Genomic DNA, 14,161 nt, shown 5'->3' on the forward strand with positions numbered 1-14,161 from the left:
TAGGAAAATTACATGACAGAGGACAGTACATGAGGACACGACACGGCACATTAATCACACATTAAAAGCAGTTCTGTAAAGGTGAGTTTTGAGATGGGATTTGAATATTGGGAGGTCTGTACAGTCACGGATGTGTTTGGGAGGGAGTTCCAGAGGGAGGGAGCAGCGATGAGAAGGCTCTGTCACCCCAGTTCTGGTTGTATTGTGTTGAACGCACTTGAAAAATCAAAAAACATAATCCTCACTACAGCATCCAAGGTGTCAAGATGAGCGTAGACCCTCTGGAGCAGGTAGATGAGATCATATATTGATATAAAATAAAATACACTGATACAAAATAGAAAGAAAAACACATGAATACATTTGGGGGATAAAAAGAAAGCATTTTTGTGCATTCAGTGGCCTTTCAGATGGTCAATAAATCTATTTAGATATTAGCCGGATCTGGAACAACTCATATTTGGGCTGGCATTTTAAACCTAATCCTACAAATGAAAACAAATCCTCATAGTGTTACAGGTGAAGCCAGAGATGACCGCTACATATTACACCTCCTTTTCTCAGGCACAGCAGAAAATAGTTTTTCCTTTCTTTCTAAGATGTTTTAGCTTCACTTGTGCAGGGCACTTCTGTTTTGATGTGAGATGATAAAACCTTGGACACATTTAACATATACAAGAAGTTTACTAGCCACTTTTAAACTTCTATTATATCCCCAGGAGATCTAAGAAGACTGTAAATCTGTATATAGTACATGTCTGTGGTACCAAATGCAGTTATATCATTCTTAACAAGCAGACTTGCACCTCAACTTATGTTTTTCCAGGCCTTTTCAGAGTCCAGCCAGACTTTTCCATCCCCAGACTGGACCTCTCCATGTTGAACTGTGGCAGAGGGAATGCATCAAGTTAAAACTATGCAGTTACGAGACTGGTGAAGTGTCTACCTGGCAAAGTTTTGAAGTAAAACGAGCTCAAGAGGTGCTGTCATCATTGGAGGCACACATGTTGAACAATGCTCTTATAAGGACTTACTGGTAGATTTACTCTGCTGTTCTTCACAGAGAATCTTGCATTGTTACTTAAAGTGTCCTTGTCAACTAGTTAAACCAATAAGAGTCTCTTTGGGCTTCAGTCTCCACTCAGGAAGAGTCTCTGGAGAGCTGAAGTGATGCTTTCACTATGCAAACTGAGTCTCGCAGCCAGCGTGAAGCTGACTGCTACCAACAGCAGTGAAGTGACTTATAAACACAGGGATTTTCTAATGTAAGTGCCAAATCAATCTAGGAGTCTATGTCAGGGAAATAATGGGAATCTCTACTTAAGAGGGGGGTAGGAAAACAATGAACAACCACAGCTTAAAATCTGGGTTCAAAAGAGGAAGTGGCTTGGGGCTGGCTCCTTGTTTCCAAGCACGAGGCTTGAATACCAAAAAGGCTACTTTTCTTGTTTTGGGGGTGAGATCATACAGTTATTTTTGTTTCATTCAATCTGAGTTCTTTGAATCTGTTCTGCACCCAGGGTGAAGGATGAGCACAGCTCAGCTTGGCTGGGTCACACAGGAAGGTATAAACTCTGGGTTAGGGAGGTTTTCCATTGATCCTGTGATCCTTTGTTTTCAGGGTCACATATTCGACGGCCACCAAATTTACCACCAGAGCATTTACAACTGTCTAGTTTTTTTATTGGGATACATTTAAGTTCTAGACGGGGTGGGAAAAAAATACTCAGATATACTCAAAATACTCAAATAGACACAGCAGCCTAAATTATTATGATCTTCAAAACAGTTATTTCAGATGAAAATTTTGTATTTTAATCTTCCACCATTAAAAAATCACTAAATCTATTGATTTTTTTGATTTTTTTTATTTCCAATAGTGGAAAATTAACTCGAAAAACATGAAGTTAAAACCTTGGTATTGTTTACTTTGAAAATTGGTCGGATGAAAGTTTCATACAAAAAATAAATTAGAAAAGGTAAGTTCTTCTTTAATGTGTAAACTGCAAAAAATAATTTCTAAAAAAGTTTAAAAAGAACAAGGATTTGAAGACTATTTTGTTGGTTTTAAGACTGCTTGTCGAGAAAAATGTTCTCTCCCATTGGCAAGATATTGTTGCCTAGTTTTGACGAGCTTCATGAATATTAGACTCATTTCTAAAGAAGCTCTTTTTGCATTGTAGCTAATTCAGCCATCTCATCGTTTTAAGGAAGAAAATTGAGGATCCGGTGGGAGAAGGTCAAGAAGAATAAAACGGTTGCTGAACTCTGGGAACCATATATGAACATTATGACAGATGAAAGTGCAAGATTTGCCTGAAAATAACTTGTAAATATTGTGGAAAATGTCTCTTTTTTTTAAATTTCTGTTTAATTTATTTATTTTATTTATTTTATTTTTCCTCCCTGATTGGTTAATTCAATATATTATTTATATTTCAATTGCAAATGGTGCAAGCTAAGTGTATGTGTGTCTACTGTATGTAATGTATGTGTAAATGTTGTATGTCTGAAAAACTAAAAAATGACAATAAACATATTGTGAAAAAAAAGAAGAATAAAACGGGGATGGACATTCTCCAAAATCAGAGATACCTAGTAGATAAAAGCTGTCTTGGTTTATCTATTTAGGTGGTGTTTAATTAGTCTTTGTCATATCCCTTTAACAAGCCAGATGAGATGAAAAAAGATTTAAAAAAAATACCTACAATTGAAGCAGGTTAACAAGGGTTTAGTTTAAAACCAAAATAACTTTGAACAGTGTGGGACATGTCTTCTAATCTCACATTAGTTGGGAAGAAACTGTAAAGGGATTATTAGGGGTCTTTATAATACCTTTTTAGCTGCTGGAATGTATAATTTGTCCTTTTTTGAATGTGATCAAGTGCAAGGGAAAGCTGTTGCAATTCTGTCTCTGGCATTAAGAGCTTCCAGTTACACAAACAGGCATCACTGATGATTATGTTACCATGCAACCAGTTCAGTAACCACGAAGACCGCCATGGCAACAGTTGTTGAAGTAGAAAATGTTCTGATTTATGCACACCCACATGGTGAGGCAGATCTACTGTATCAAGTTCACATTATGCAACAAATACTGATGTAAAATGGATCTACTTGGGTTTCAGAGGCTGCAGGACCACTCAAACCTGACCCGAGCGTTTGTCGTGGGTGTGTGCGTTTGTGTTTACATGTAGAGGATGTTGCTGCAGGTGATTTTGTTTCCACTCACAGCAAAACCTGCATGTTTGGTATGTAGGTTGCTGCACTTGCTGACCTGTATGTTCCTGCCATGTACTTCCTATTTCCTAAAGGTTGTGTCAGTTTGAAAACACTTTGTTCACACCAAGCCCATTATTGTAATATATGGAGAGTTTAATTTAGACCTATAACAGAGATTTACATACAGCCCGACTCAAACCTCTTGAAAATGAGTCCTGTCATACTACGTTTAGACTGTTGCCGTCGAAGCATGAGATCTGTTTGCTTATCTGCATAAATAAAATACATAAATAAAATTGACTTGACTTATCTGCGAACGAAATGCACCTCTTTCACAAATTTGATCCAGAAAATCTCCCATTTAGATACTTTTGGTTCATTTAATGCTTTCTTTTGGCGTGTTTAGCATTCATGAAAAAGTTTACCTCATCATAGTATGCTGAAATGAAAAAGGAGGAATTAATAAAATATTTTTGGTCAATAAAATCTTGACTAGGTAGAACACCAATTTGACAGAAAATGGTGATACAGCACAACTTTATTTATTATTCAAATATGCATTGATGAGAAAATATTTGCATTTTTTTTGGTAACATTTAGGCATGAAACTTTAAACAGATCTTTACAACATGGAAATCATGGAGAGCAGTAGAAATTAATTTTCCCACGACTACAACTGACCATCGAGTGTCATCCCGTCTGCAAATGAAAACCAACGGGGTTCAGGACCCGCCTGCACCAAATGAAATGCTTTAATTAAAGTCATGGGCGACATGACAGAAGTGAAATCGTTTACCACAATTTTCTGTGGTTTGTTTATCACATTTGTCTCTGACCCGCCCTGTGAGGGAGCAGCGACTTGACCAGGGTGCACCCCTTCTTCTCAAAGACTTACAGCTGGTGTAGTCAGTGAAGAAGAGCTGAACTTCTTCAATTCAACTATTCCAAATATTTGTTAAAGTGCTTTGTTGGCATCTCATCATAAAATGTTTTTTTTATATTATGGCTATGGTTTATTTATGGTAAGAAAAGTCCTATCAGTACTTTTTAAAAATGTTTTAGCTTAATCTATTACCATTAATGAGCCAGATCCTTTGCTGTGTTTCACGTCATTTCACACAAAACCTGATGCGTTACATTCTCTCTGCGCCGGCTGCAGCCACGGGGAAAACTGGTGGTGTTGAATGATTATTAGGAGACCTGAACGTAGACATGCATGAGGCAGGTGGGTGGGAACCAGAAAACGTCTATAAAGATGCGGTGGCTTCAGGAAATCCAATAAAGTGCCAACATAAACTCAAACAATATCCTGAAAGCACCTAAGAAAACAGACTGACAGGGCAGTGAAACTAAACTGACAGCAAAGACAAACATCTAAAATAACAGAAAGAGAAGGATTGTAGATGCAGAGGATGATAACAGGTGAAGAACTAAAGAACAACTAAAACAAAGAAACAAAATGCTTTTGGAAAGATCACTTAAAACATAAAAAATCTGAATTAGTTTCTGAGCTAAAATAGAGAACACAAAGTTAGCTCAGCTGACATTTTCACTTAGTCAGTACCTCACGTTAGCAGTCACCTCTAGTCACTCCCAAGTCAAACCTGTTCAACCTGCCTGCGGCTGGAAGACTCACGGAAGGTGACACAGAGGGAGATAACGTGTTTGGCATTTTTAGTCTAACCGTAAACCAAGTGGAAGAGGTTTCCTACGAAGACCATGGAAGCAGGCGACACAGAGGACATCGAGTCTCTCATGGAGGACATGGACTACATTCCTGGCCACTTCCACCTGGACTTGAACCTTAACTGCGATCCTATTGGACCGGCAAAGCTGCGGCATCGAGACACTTACCTAAAACAGGAGAGCCTGCAAGCTGAGCTGGAGGCTGAAGTTGGATATTTGCAATACGCCGTTCGAAACCTACTGGGTCTGCTGGCCTTTCACCTGGAACAGCTGGATAAAGCTGAGGAGATATTCAGGTGACAAAAACAGTGACATCGATCTCCACTAATGCAGAGTATTTCCTGACAAGAAGCCAGATATCATTGTGATCAGAGGTGTCAAAAGTATTCACATTCATTACTCAGGTAGAAGTATAGATACTAGAGTTTATAAATACTCCTGTTGAAGTATCAACTCAAGTTTTTTACTCAAGTAAAAGTATAAAAGTACTGGTTTCAAAACTACTTAAAGTATAAAAGTAAAAGTAATGTAAGGGGGAAAAAAGCCATTAAGGACAAAAGCCATTGAAACTGAATGCATCTAGTATAATGCAAATATATTAAATATATGTGTACTATTGAGCATTAACATGTGTTTCAGAGAGCAGCAGATATGATGACTAGTTGCCTATAAGTATTGTAATGGTGCAAAAAGTCAAACTTCAGAGGCAAGTTATCATTTATCCTAACCTTTATTGGAATGTACATCCAAGTTTAGTTGCAGGAATCTGAGGGAACGGATGTAAGAACAAAACTGGACAAGAACATCTGAAACAACCACAACCAAATTAACTCTATCCGGATGGAGCAATTTAACTGGATAGTTTTTTTTTTAAAGGCTGAAATGAAATAGAGTAACAAGGCTGTTTTTAAAATGTAAGGAGTAAAAAGTACAGATAATTGTGTGAAAATGTAAGGAGTAGAAGTAAAAAGTCATCTGAAAAATAATTACTCCAGTGAAGTATAGATAACCAAAATTTCTACTTAAGTAAGGTAACGAAGTATTTGTACTTCGTTACTTGACACCTCTGATTGTGATGTAGTGATTTATGTATAAAATCCTATATGTGTGTGTTTTTCTGGTTTGTGTCCTATTGATTCAAATCAATTTTAATGATTTTAAAAAACACCTCCTTCATGACTTTGATTTCTGACCCTTTTTTTAGGAGCATTTGCAAAGAAGACCCAGGGAACCTCAACGCCTGGGCCAACCTGGGCTACGTGTACGACAAGCTGGGGAGGGAGCTGGAAGCTGGCGAGTGTGTGGACAAAGTCTCGCAGCTCATGGGCGTAGATGCCGGGGAGGCCTCTGAGGACGAGGTCCGGCTCATGGCGGCCCGCTGCCTGGCCGAGCAGGCGTACGTTCACCCGTACGACGTGGAGCTGGACGGCGACGACGACCTGAGGGAGAGGCTCACGTCAGCACTGACATTTTACAACAGAGCTCTGCATTACGGGGGTCATCTGGTGAGTTACACGGTAAAGGTTTAACAGCGGACAGTGGAGCACCGGATCCATGACCCTTTGAAGATTGAGATGCGTCATGTGACTGTACGACCACCAAGCTGCTCAGTGCTTAATAAGAAAGTATTCTTAGTTGTTATCAGTACTCGAGTTGTAAAAAAAAATCAGGGGGGATGGTGGATTTTATCACATGGGGACAGATAATTAGTGCTGATTAAAAATAATATAATATATTACAAATAATAGCAGTGACCAAAACACCTGCAGAAATACTGCAGGAACGACAGAGCAGCAGTTAAATGCAGCCTTCTGTAAGCTTTAAATATCCACTGGGCTTACATCAAATACATCAAAACACAACAATAAAAAAAAGTTTTCTGAACTTATCAATATGACTCTGTCCTTCACAGGATAAGTAAAATGGATCACTGCAAAAACTCAAAATCTTAACAAGAATATTTGTCTTATTTTTAGTTAAAATGTCTCATTTTAGTAAAACAATCTCATTACAAGACTCATCACTGGAAAAAACAACAATTTTCACCTGTTTCAAGTTAAAATAAGCAGAAAAATCTGCCAGTGGAACAACATTTTTTTGCTTGTAATGAGAAGATAAATCTTGTCCCACTGGCAGATTTTCCTACTTATTTCAAGTGAAAATTTGCTTGAAACAGTTGAAAATTGTTATTTTTCTGGTGATGATTCTAAATGTTGAAATAGCAGTAAAACCACATTCATTGATGAAATGACATAAGGGATGGAAAGGAGGGATGGCAGTTTTACAGGGGGGATGATTTTAACCGTTTTGATTTCAGGGGGGATGCCATCCCCCCTCATCCCCCCTCAACTCAAGTACTGGTTGTTATCAAATAGGCTACTTTGCCTGACAGAAATGTACAGGTTTGAGCATGTGGCAATGAAAGATTCATGGATATTAACCTCAGAAACCTAAATCTGGCTTATTATAAGATTTTATCACGTCATCAATGTAAAAATCCAATGTTGTTGGGCTGATGTTTTTCAGATATCAATACAGGAAAAGCGAAGCTGGTACTTTAAAATGGCAACTGTATACATACGGTACGGAGCCCATCTAAAACATATTCAGTTCAATCTTATAACACATTTAGAAAATCTGTAACTTGTTTTCTTCCTGCAGGCTGGACCACATAGTAAAGAGCAAAGATGATTCTGAATACACCAGACTCTCCCATTATAATAAAGGGCTTAAACTCCTGAAGGAAACTCTGGAGTCGGAGAAAATGCAACACAAAGGTAAACATTTGATGTGAAACACAGAAGCATGCAGCGATTTGGTCCAAATGTCTTTCTGTACAAGTCAATACTTAAGTAGGAAATATATATCATTATTGGTTTGTGAAAGACTTTAAACTGTGCAACAGAAAAAAGTAAACATTTTCCACTACAGGTAGATATTTTTCTATTTTATATCTTATGAGCACATTCTGGTATCACTATTGACATCCTTATTGTAGTCTGTCTGAAATGTAACAGCGTTAAATTGTAGCTTAAAATTTAAACACTATTGTAAAGTATTTGACAATAGCCGGTGTAGAGTTAAGTAAATGTGATGTATTTATACCAGCTGACCACGGTATTTAAGTTTCTATTTTGTGTTTAATCACTGGAAATTAAAACTTCAGCAGGGGAAAGGTGACTCCGTGATGCTACAAGCAGAAATAGGAGCTAAACGTCTGTGTGATATCTTTTGACAGCGCTAGCCTGGTGTTATATTGGCATCATGCTGGAAAGGCAGAGCGAGTTTCCGTCGGTGCCCATGTCCGTACACGACTGCGGCTTCTCGGCCTCCGATCCTCTGTCCTGCTACGGAACCGTAAATACATCTTGTTTTACATCTCACCTAATGGCCTCTTTTCTTTTTTTCTCTTACTTTGTTAAAGAAGCTGCAGATTCAAGGCTTTTCTTTATCACAGTTTAAATTCTCATGAACAGCTGAGTTTTGTCACAACCATGGAAGAGTTAATCCTTTTTATATTTAATGCAGGGAATTAAATTGTCAGTTTTTAGGTATATATATAGTATTTACAGTAAATTATTGTTCATTCAAGTATATATGTACAGGATATACTTCAAATGAACAATGATTTAAACCTAAATGGCCTCAGTCATGACATTTTTATGGTTTGAGTCAATTTGTGCATAAATAACCTGATTACTGAAAAACCTCTCCAGATTCATGAAAGCGTGATTAAAAAATTTGTAAATATTTGTAAGAATATGTGTATCTTCGTGAATGCCGAGTGATCACAGTTTGGGAGTGGACGTATTGTGTAAGAGAGTTTAGTTTTTACTAATTCTGACATGTTTTTCTTCTCACGGGCACCAAGTGCTTGCTCAAGGAATTGTTGGGTTTAATCTCTGCGGGACGTTATCTGATTTTAGTTGTTATGTGGAACTGTATAAACTGAGCTGAGTGTGATTATTGTTGGTGACGAGTCTGAGTCTGTCCGGCTGTCATGATGACTTCTAGGAGGCAGCTTTAAAAAACACAAACGAAAGTAATGCACACAATCAGGGAAATGACGCATGTGACATAGGCAGAGCGACAACCAGACGAGTACCAACAAGACATGGAAAGTGACATCTGGTGGAACAGGAATACTGGCGAGCGACTGTTGTTGGTTTTGGCATGAAAACTTGTTGACCGAAGGTGGCGTTAGCAAATTAACATGCCATCTTGCTTGTTTTGAATAATGCAGCAACAGCTAGCTGCATAATGTGTAGAGCGTGAGGCTTCACTGAGCTAGGCTCGACACCCGTCCCTTGAAATACGGAATTGTTCCTTCATTGGGAATTAAAAGTTGCGTTCCGTATTGAACCAATACGGACATATATTATTTATGCTCTTATTTACTGACGTCATAATATACAGGTGAAGGTCGGAAAATTTGAATATATTGCAAAACTTCATTCGTAGTAAATTCCACTAAAGGTGAAACAAATATATTATCTCCCACTACATTCAAAGTGAGATATTTCAAGCCTTTATTTGTTATCATTTTGATGATTATGGCTCACAGTTTATGAAAACCCTAAATAAAAAATAAATTAGAGAATATTTTATGAAATCAATAAACAATTCCATCATCAAAATTATAACAAATAAAGGTTTAACATATCTTGCTTTGCATGTAATAAGACTAGTAATATATTAGTTTCACCTTTTAAGTTGAATTATTGAAATAAATTAACTTTTACACCATATTCTAGTTGAATTATTGAAATAAATGAACTTTTACACCATATTCTAGTTGAATTATTGAAATAAATTAACTTTTACACCATATTCTAGTTGAATTATTGAAATAAGTTAACTTTTACACCATATTCTAGTTGAATTATTGAAATAAATTAACTTTTACACCATATTCTAGTTGAATTATTGAAATAAGTTAACTTTTACACCATATTCTAGTTGAATTATTGAAATAAATTAACTTTTACACCATATTCTTCACCTGTAGGCTATATTCTACATCTGGGCTGATGTGGACATACATAGCATAGGAGGCTATTTCAGCTGCTAGTATGGTTGGCTGTCTATACAGTCATGAAAGTTCAATGCTATTAAAGCACTTTAAACTTTAAATCAAAGCATTTTGTTTTCTCATATAAAATAAAAAAATTTTTATGCAGTTTAGAAGTTTTGGGGCTTTTTTTTGGCTCCTGTGCTGCTGAAATCAGGGCGTCCCTTATTTCTATTTCTGAAAGGTGGCAACCCTATGTGAGAGAGAAGTTGTCCATTGACTGGAGATCACGTACGGTAGTTCTGGTCCAGAGTGGAGCTCAGTGGAGCCGAACATACGCAGTGTAGCAGGGGTTAGGCTTTGCGGTGACACATACAGGAGCATCCAAAGCTGAGAGAGTCCTGACTACAGACGGTGTAGATAGTGGAGCGGATGGAGATGGAGTGGATGGTTGTTAATGGGAGGGGAACCAGACCCATTTCAAGAGGGAGGATATTTGCAGAGAGAATCAGCTTATCTAAAAAGTCCAATAACCTTTGTGATTTACTATAACTGCCACTGTAATTGTGTTACATTTAACAGCACTGTTTCTGTCCTCAGGCCATAAATATTGCCAATGATGATGCCTTCATCCTAAACCTTCTGGCTAAGGTGTTCTATCTGCTTGGCAAACATGATATGGCCACAGGGATCTGCAATATGGCCCTGAATGTTCTCCCAGACCCGGAGCTCAACTGGCAGGCTTACTGCACCCGTGCCAAGGTACTGCAGCTGGGTCGCATCCACACAATGTCATGCTAACATATCGATAGGCGAAGAAAATGCACCAAATTACTGTGCTTGAGAAATAAGCTCATTTGTAATCAATCAATCAATCACATTTTATTTATATAGCACCTTTCATCCAGGTACATGAAATACAAAGTGCTTTGACATTTTGACTGAAAAATAAGCGTAATAAAAACAAAAAAATAAAAACTGGGAGACCAATGCACACTGACACACAATATAGTTAATTAAAATGAAATAATGCTAAAAGTTCAAGGATTAAGGCTAAAAAATAATCAGTCCACAACAATAAAATATAATAATAAAAACATTACAAGAAATAGATAAATAAATAAAACAAATACCTTGTTAAACAGAATAAAACCATAAAATTTGATGCTACATAAAAGCCAGACCAAAGAGATGAGTTTTTAGTCTACGTTTAAAAATGTCCATATTTCCAGCTCCTCTGCAGGCTGTTCCACAGTTTTGGAGCATAGTGGCTTAAAGTAGCATCACGTAAGAAGTGATAATTACATGGAAAATGGTTATGTTGGGATTTTAAACCAACAAAATGTCTTACACTAAAAATAACTACACTGCAAAAACAGCCCCTCGAGAAATAAGTCTAATATTCCATAAATCTAGTCAAAATGTCTTATTTTAAGCCAAAAGAATCTGCCAATGAGGTACAAAAAATGTATTGAACCGAATTCTTAAAAATAGAAAAACAGTCTTCTAAAAAAAAGTATTTTTTACCTTCTTATAATTTAGTTTTTGCAGTTTACATAATGGGTTTTAGTTCTTAGTGAAAAGTGAGCATATGAAAACAATATGCATGTTCCTTTTAGATAAATATGATCCTGTATGCCAAAGACCTGGAGATGGCAAAACATGGAGAAGGTCCGATCCCTGACCGTCGGCAGCTAAGTGAGGCGAGGAGAGACCTGGACCGGGTGCTTGCTGTACGTCCATGTCTCAGGACTCACCTTGAGATGGCACAGGTAAGACTTTAAAGTACGGCACAGATGACCATGTGCTTGGACTTCTGCAGAAACAGAATTTACAGTATCGTGTCCTTCTTTTAGGTTCATTACTACATGGGTGTAGATGCGCTCCAAGAAAGCCTTTTGGTAGATGAGAGTGCCATCAACAGTGCCTTAGTGAGCCTGTCTCATGCTCTACAGCTTGAGATGGGTGACAGCTTACCAGACCTCCACGTATTCAGAGGACGTTGCCTGCTAATGAAATGTGAGGAGCAAAATGCTGCGGACTGTTTCAAGCAGGCCATGGAGCTGGACAAACCAGGGAGCACGGACACCACGGCCCTGCGCTGCCTCCTGCAGGCTCTCCTGGCTCTGTTCATGCAGGGAGGCCCGGATCCCAACCCCGCCATCACTCAGCTGGAGCTGTGGGTGCACAAGGCGGAGGAGAAGTACCCTCAGGAGATAGTGAGGTCTGAGCTTAGATCCCTCTACAGGACACACACAGAAGAGGTGACGGAGTTATCCAAGGCTCTGATCCGGACGGGACGTCTGGACCTCGTCAGGAGGCTGCTGGAAACAGTGGTGCCTAAACAGCTGGCTAAGAAGAAGAAAGTTGTTAAGTCGTTCTCTTTTACATGAAGCAACAATGCCTGCGATGGACTGGCGACTTGTCCAGGGTGTACCGCTGACTCTCACCCATTGGAGTGTAGGTGCTGGGATGTGCTGCAGGAAATCCCCACAACCCTGAGGTGAAGAAGCAGCTAGATAATGGATGGACGGACAATGAAACAATGTGATTTTTAAAAGATACACAGAAATATTAAAGCACACCAGATAAAGAGTGATTTAAACATGTTTTCACACCATTTCACAGATTTCAGTGACCATTTGCTTTCTATTATTTTTCTATTACAGAGTAGAGTTTAGAAATATGTGTACCTGTATGTACTAATGTGAAAATAAAAATTGTTGGTATCTTCTTTTGTTCTTTTTTCCATAGTGACCATATTTAACTGCCTCTCAGAGTATCCTTCAGCCGTATGTGTAGTTTCCATCAGGAGTAGTCCTGCTCCTGTTTTATTTATTTATTTAAAGGACAATGTGCAGGTACATTAAAAAGATGGCTGCACCAGAATTAGCCACAAGCTCATTTCCATCTGTAGTTCTTGACAAACATAGATAGTACACATTAGGGTTTACAATAATGACAGTATTCAAATGCAAATACAAGAAACAGACTTACTGTACAATGTCATGAAACCACAATAAAAAGTTAACATTTAAAGCACTTAGTGCAAGTAGAAAATACAGACTGATTAAAATAACATAGATTAGACTAATTGAACATAAAATAAGGTTGGGTCAAGATAAATAAATCAGAAAATCCAACAGCCACTTTTTGACGGCCCTAGAAAAACTATGGAAGTCAGCCATGTTCATTAGATTGTTCGGGAGCCCATTCCATTCCTTAATAGCTTTAAATGAAAAAGCTGATTGAGAAAAGGCGTACTTCCTTATTGGATCATTGCACTCACCCCTGGAGACAGATCTTAGCACTCTACTGGTAGATTGAAAGCGTGGTTGAACATTGGCCTTTAGGGGGGGTGGGGCAGCATCGTGCAGGATTTTGTGTACCAGGCGGATATTGGAGTACCTGATTAAATTATCAAAGCTTAAAATTTTAAGTTTTAACAATATGTTGCAATGATGGAAACATTGTGGTTTTCTATCAAGAATTGTCAAAGCATGATTGTGCAAAGATCTAAGAGGGTTTAAAACTGATGATCTGGCCTGAGACCATGAAGACAAACAGTAAAAAAAATATGGGATAAAATCATGGCATTAAAATAGGATTTAGCTGCTGCTAAGGATAGGGAGTTCCTAATATGACGGAAGTTGGCAATACATTTTTTTTTCATTTTTTCATTGTGCCAGTAACGGCATTCCACCTCTCTGGGAGAAGGTCCTACTACCGATGACCAGCAGGGGGCAGTATAAAGCACAAAGATGTGACCTTGTCATGCAACATTCAGATTTTGGTGTAAAAACGACTAAAAACTAACTTAAGATTTGCAATATAAGTGTAAGATATATTTAAAGGTGGTTACAAATTGAATTTTGATGTGGAAAAAAAAACTGCATATCCAAGGGGAAATGTGGACCATGACTGTTGTATCCAGGACTTGAAGAACTAAAGTTCTGGTGTCTGCAAAGGTTGGACAAGCTGTTTCAATACGTCTATGCATCTGTTTTTATGGAGCTTTAAGGGCAACATATCTCCATCTCCAGGCCTGCCTGTTGATTTCTTTTACAATTTTTTAGCACGGTAGATAATTTCCATAACAGCAAAAGCATTACATGTGAGTCCCTTATCTGAGACAAAAGGAAGAAACTGACAACTAAAGACAATAAAAAATATAGAAAAGAAAAACCCCCTTTTAAGTCACCTTTATTCTAAAATATTCAACTTTGCAGCATAAGTATTTAC

General features: G+C 37.9%; 1 protein-coding gene across 1 annotated transcript; it reads left to right on the top strand.

Moving 5' to 3' along the window:
* Window positions 1-4,928: 4,928 nt before the first annotated feature.
* Window positions 4,929-12,637, top strand: ttc22 (tetratricopeptide repeat domain 22). Its single transcript, XM_061737245.1, has 8 exons — window positions 4,929-5,204; window positions 6,113-6,413; window positions 7,435-7,490; window positions 7,570-7,685; window positions 8,147-8,265; window positions 10,520-10,681; window positions 11,539-11,691; window positions 11,776-12,637. The coding sequence occupies exons 1-8, from the start codon at window positions 4,942-4,944 to the stop codon at window positions 12,310-12,312; spliced, it is 1,707 nt and encodes a 568-aa protein (XP_061593229.1). The 5' UTR covers window positions 4,929-4,941; the 3' UTR covers window positions 12,313-12,637.
* Window positions 12,638-14,161: the final 1,524 nt, after the last annotated feature.

Source organism: Cololabis saira, chromosome 13, assembly GCF_033807715.1.
Source record: "Cololabis saira isolate AMF1-May2022 chromosome 13, fColSai1.1, whole genome shotgun sequence".
Lineage (NCBI taxonomy): Eukaryota > Metazoa > Chordata > Actinopteri > Beloniformes > Belonidae > Cololabis > Cololabis saira.

Coding starts and splice junctions, on each gene's coding strand:
- ttc22 (XM_061737245.1), top strand. CDS start 4,942: ATGGAAGCAGGCGACACAGAGGACATCGAGTCTCTCATGGAGGACATG. Junction 5,205..6,112: donor AAAGCTGAGGAGATATTCAG/GTGACAAAAACA, acceptor CCCTTTTTTTAG/GAGCATTTGCAAAGAAGACC. Junction 6,414..7,434: donor TGCATTACGGGGGTCATCTG/GTGAGTTACACG, acceptor GATGTTTTTCAG/ATATCAATACAGGAAAAGCG.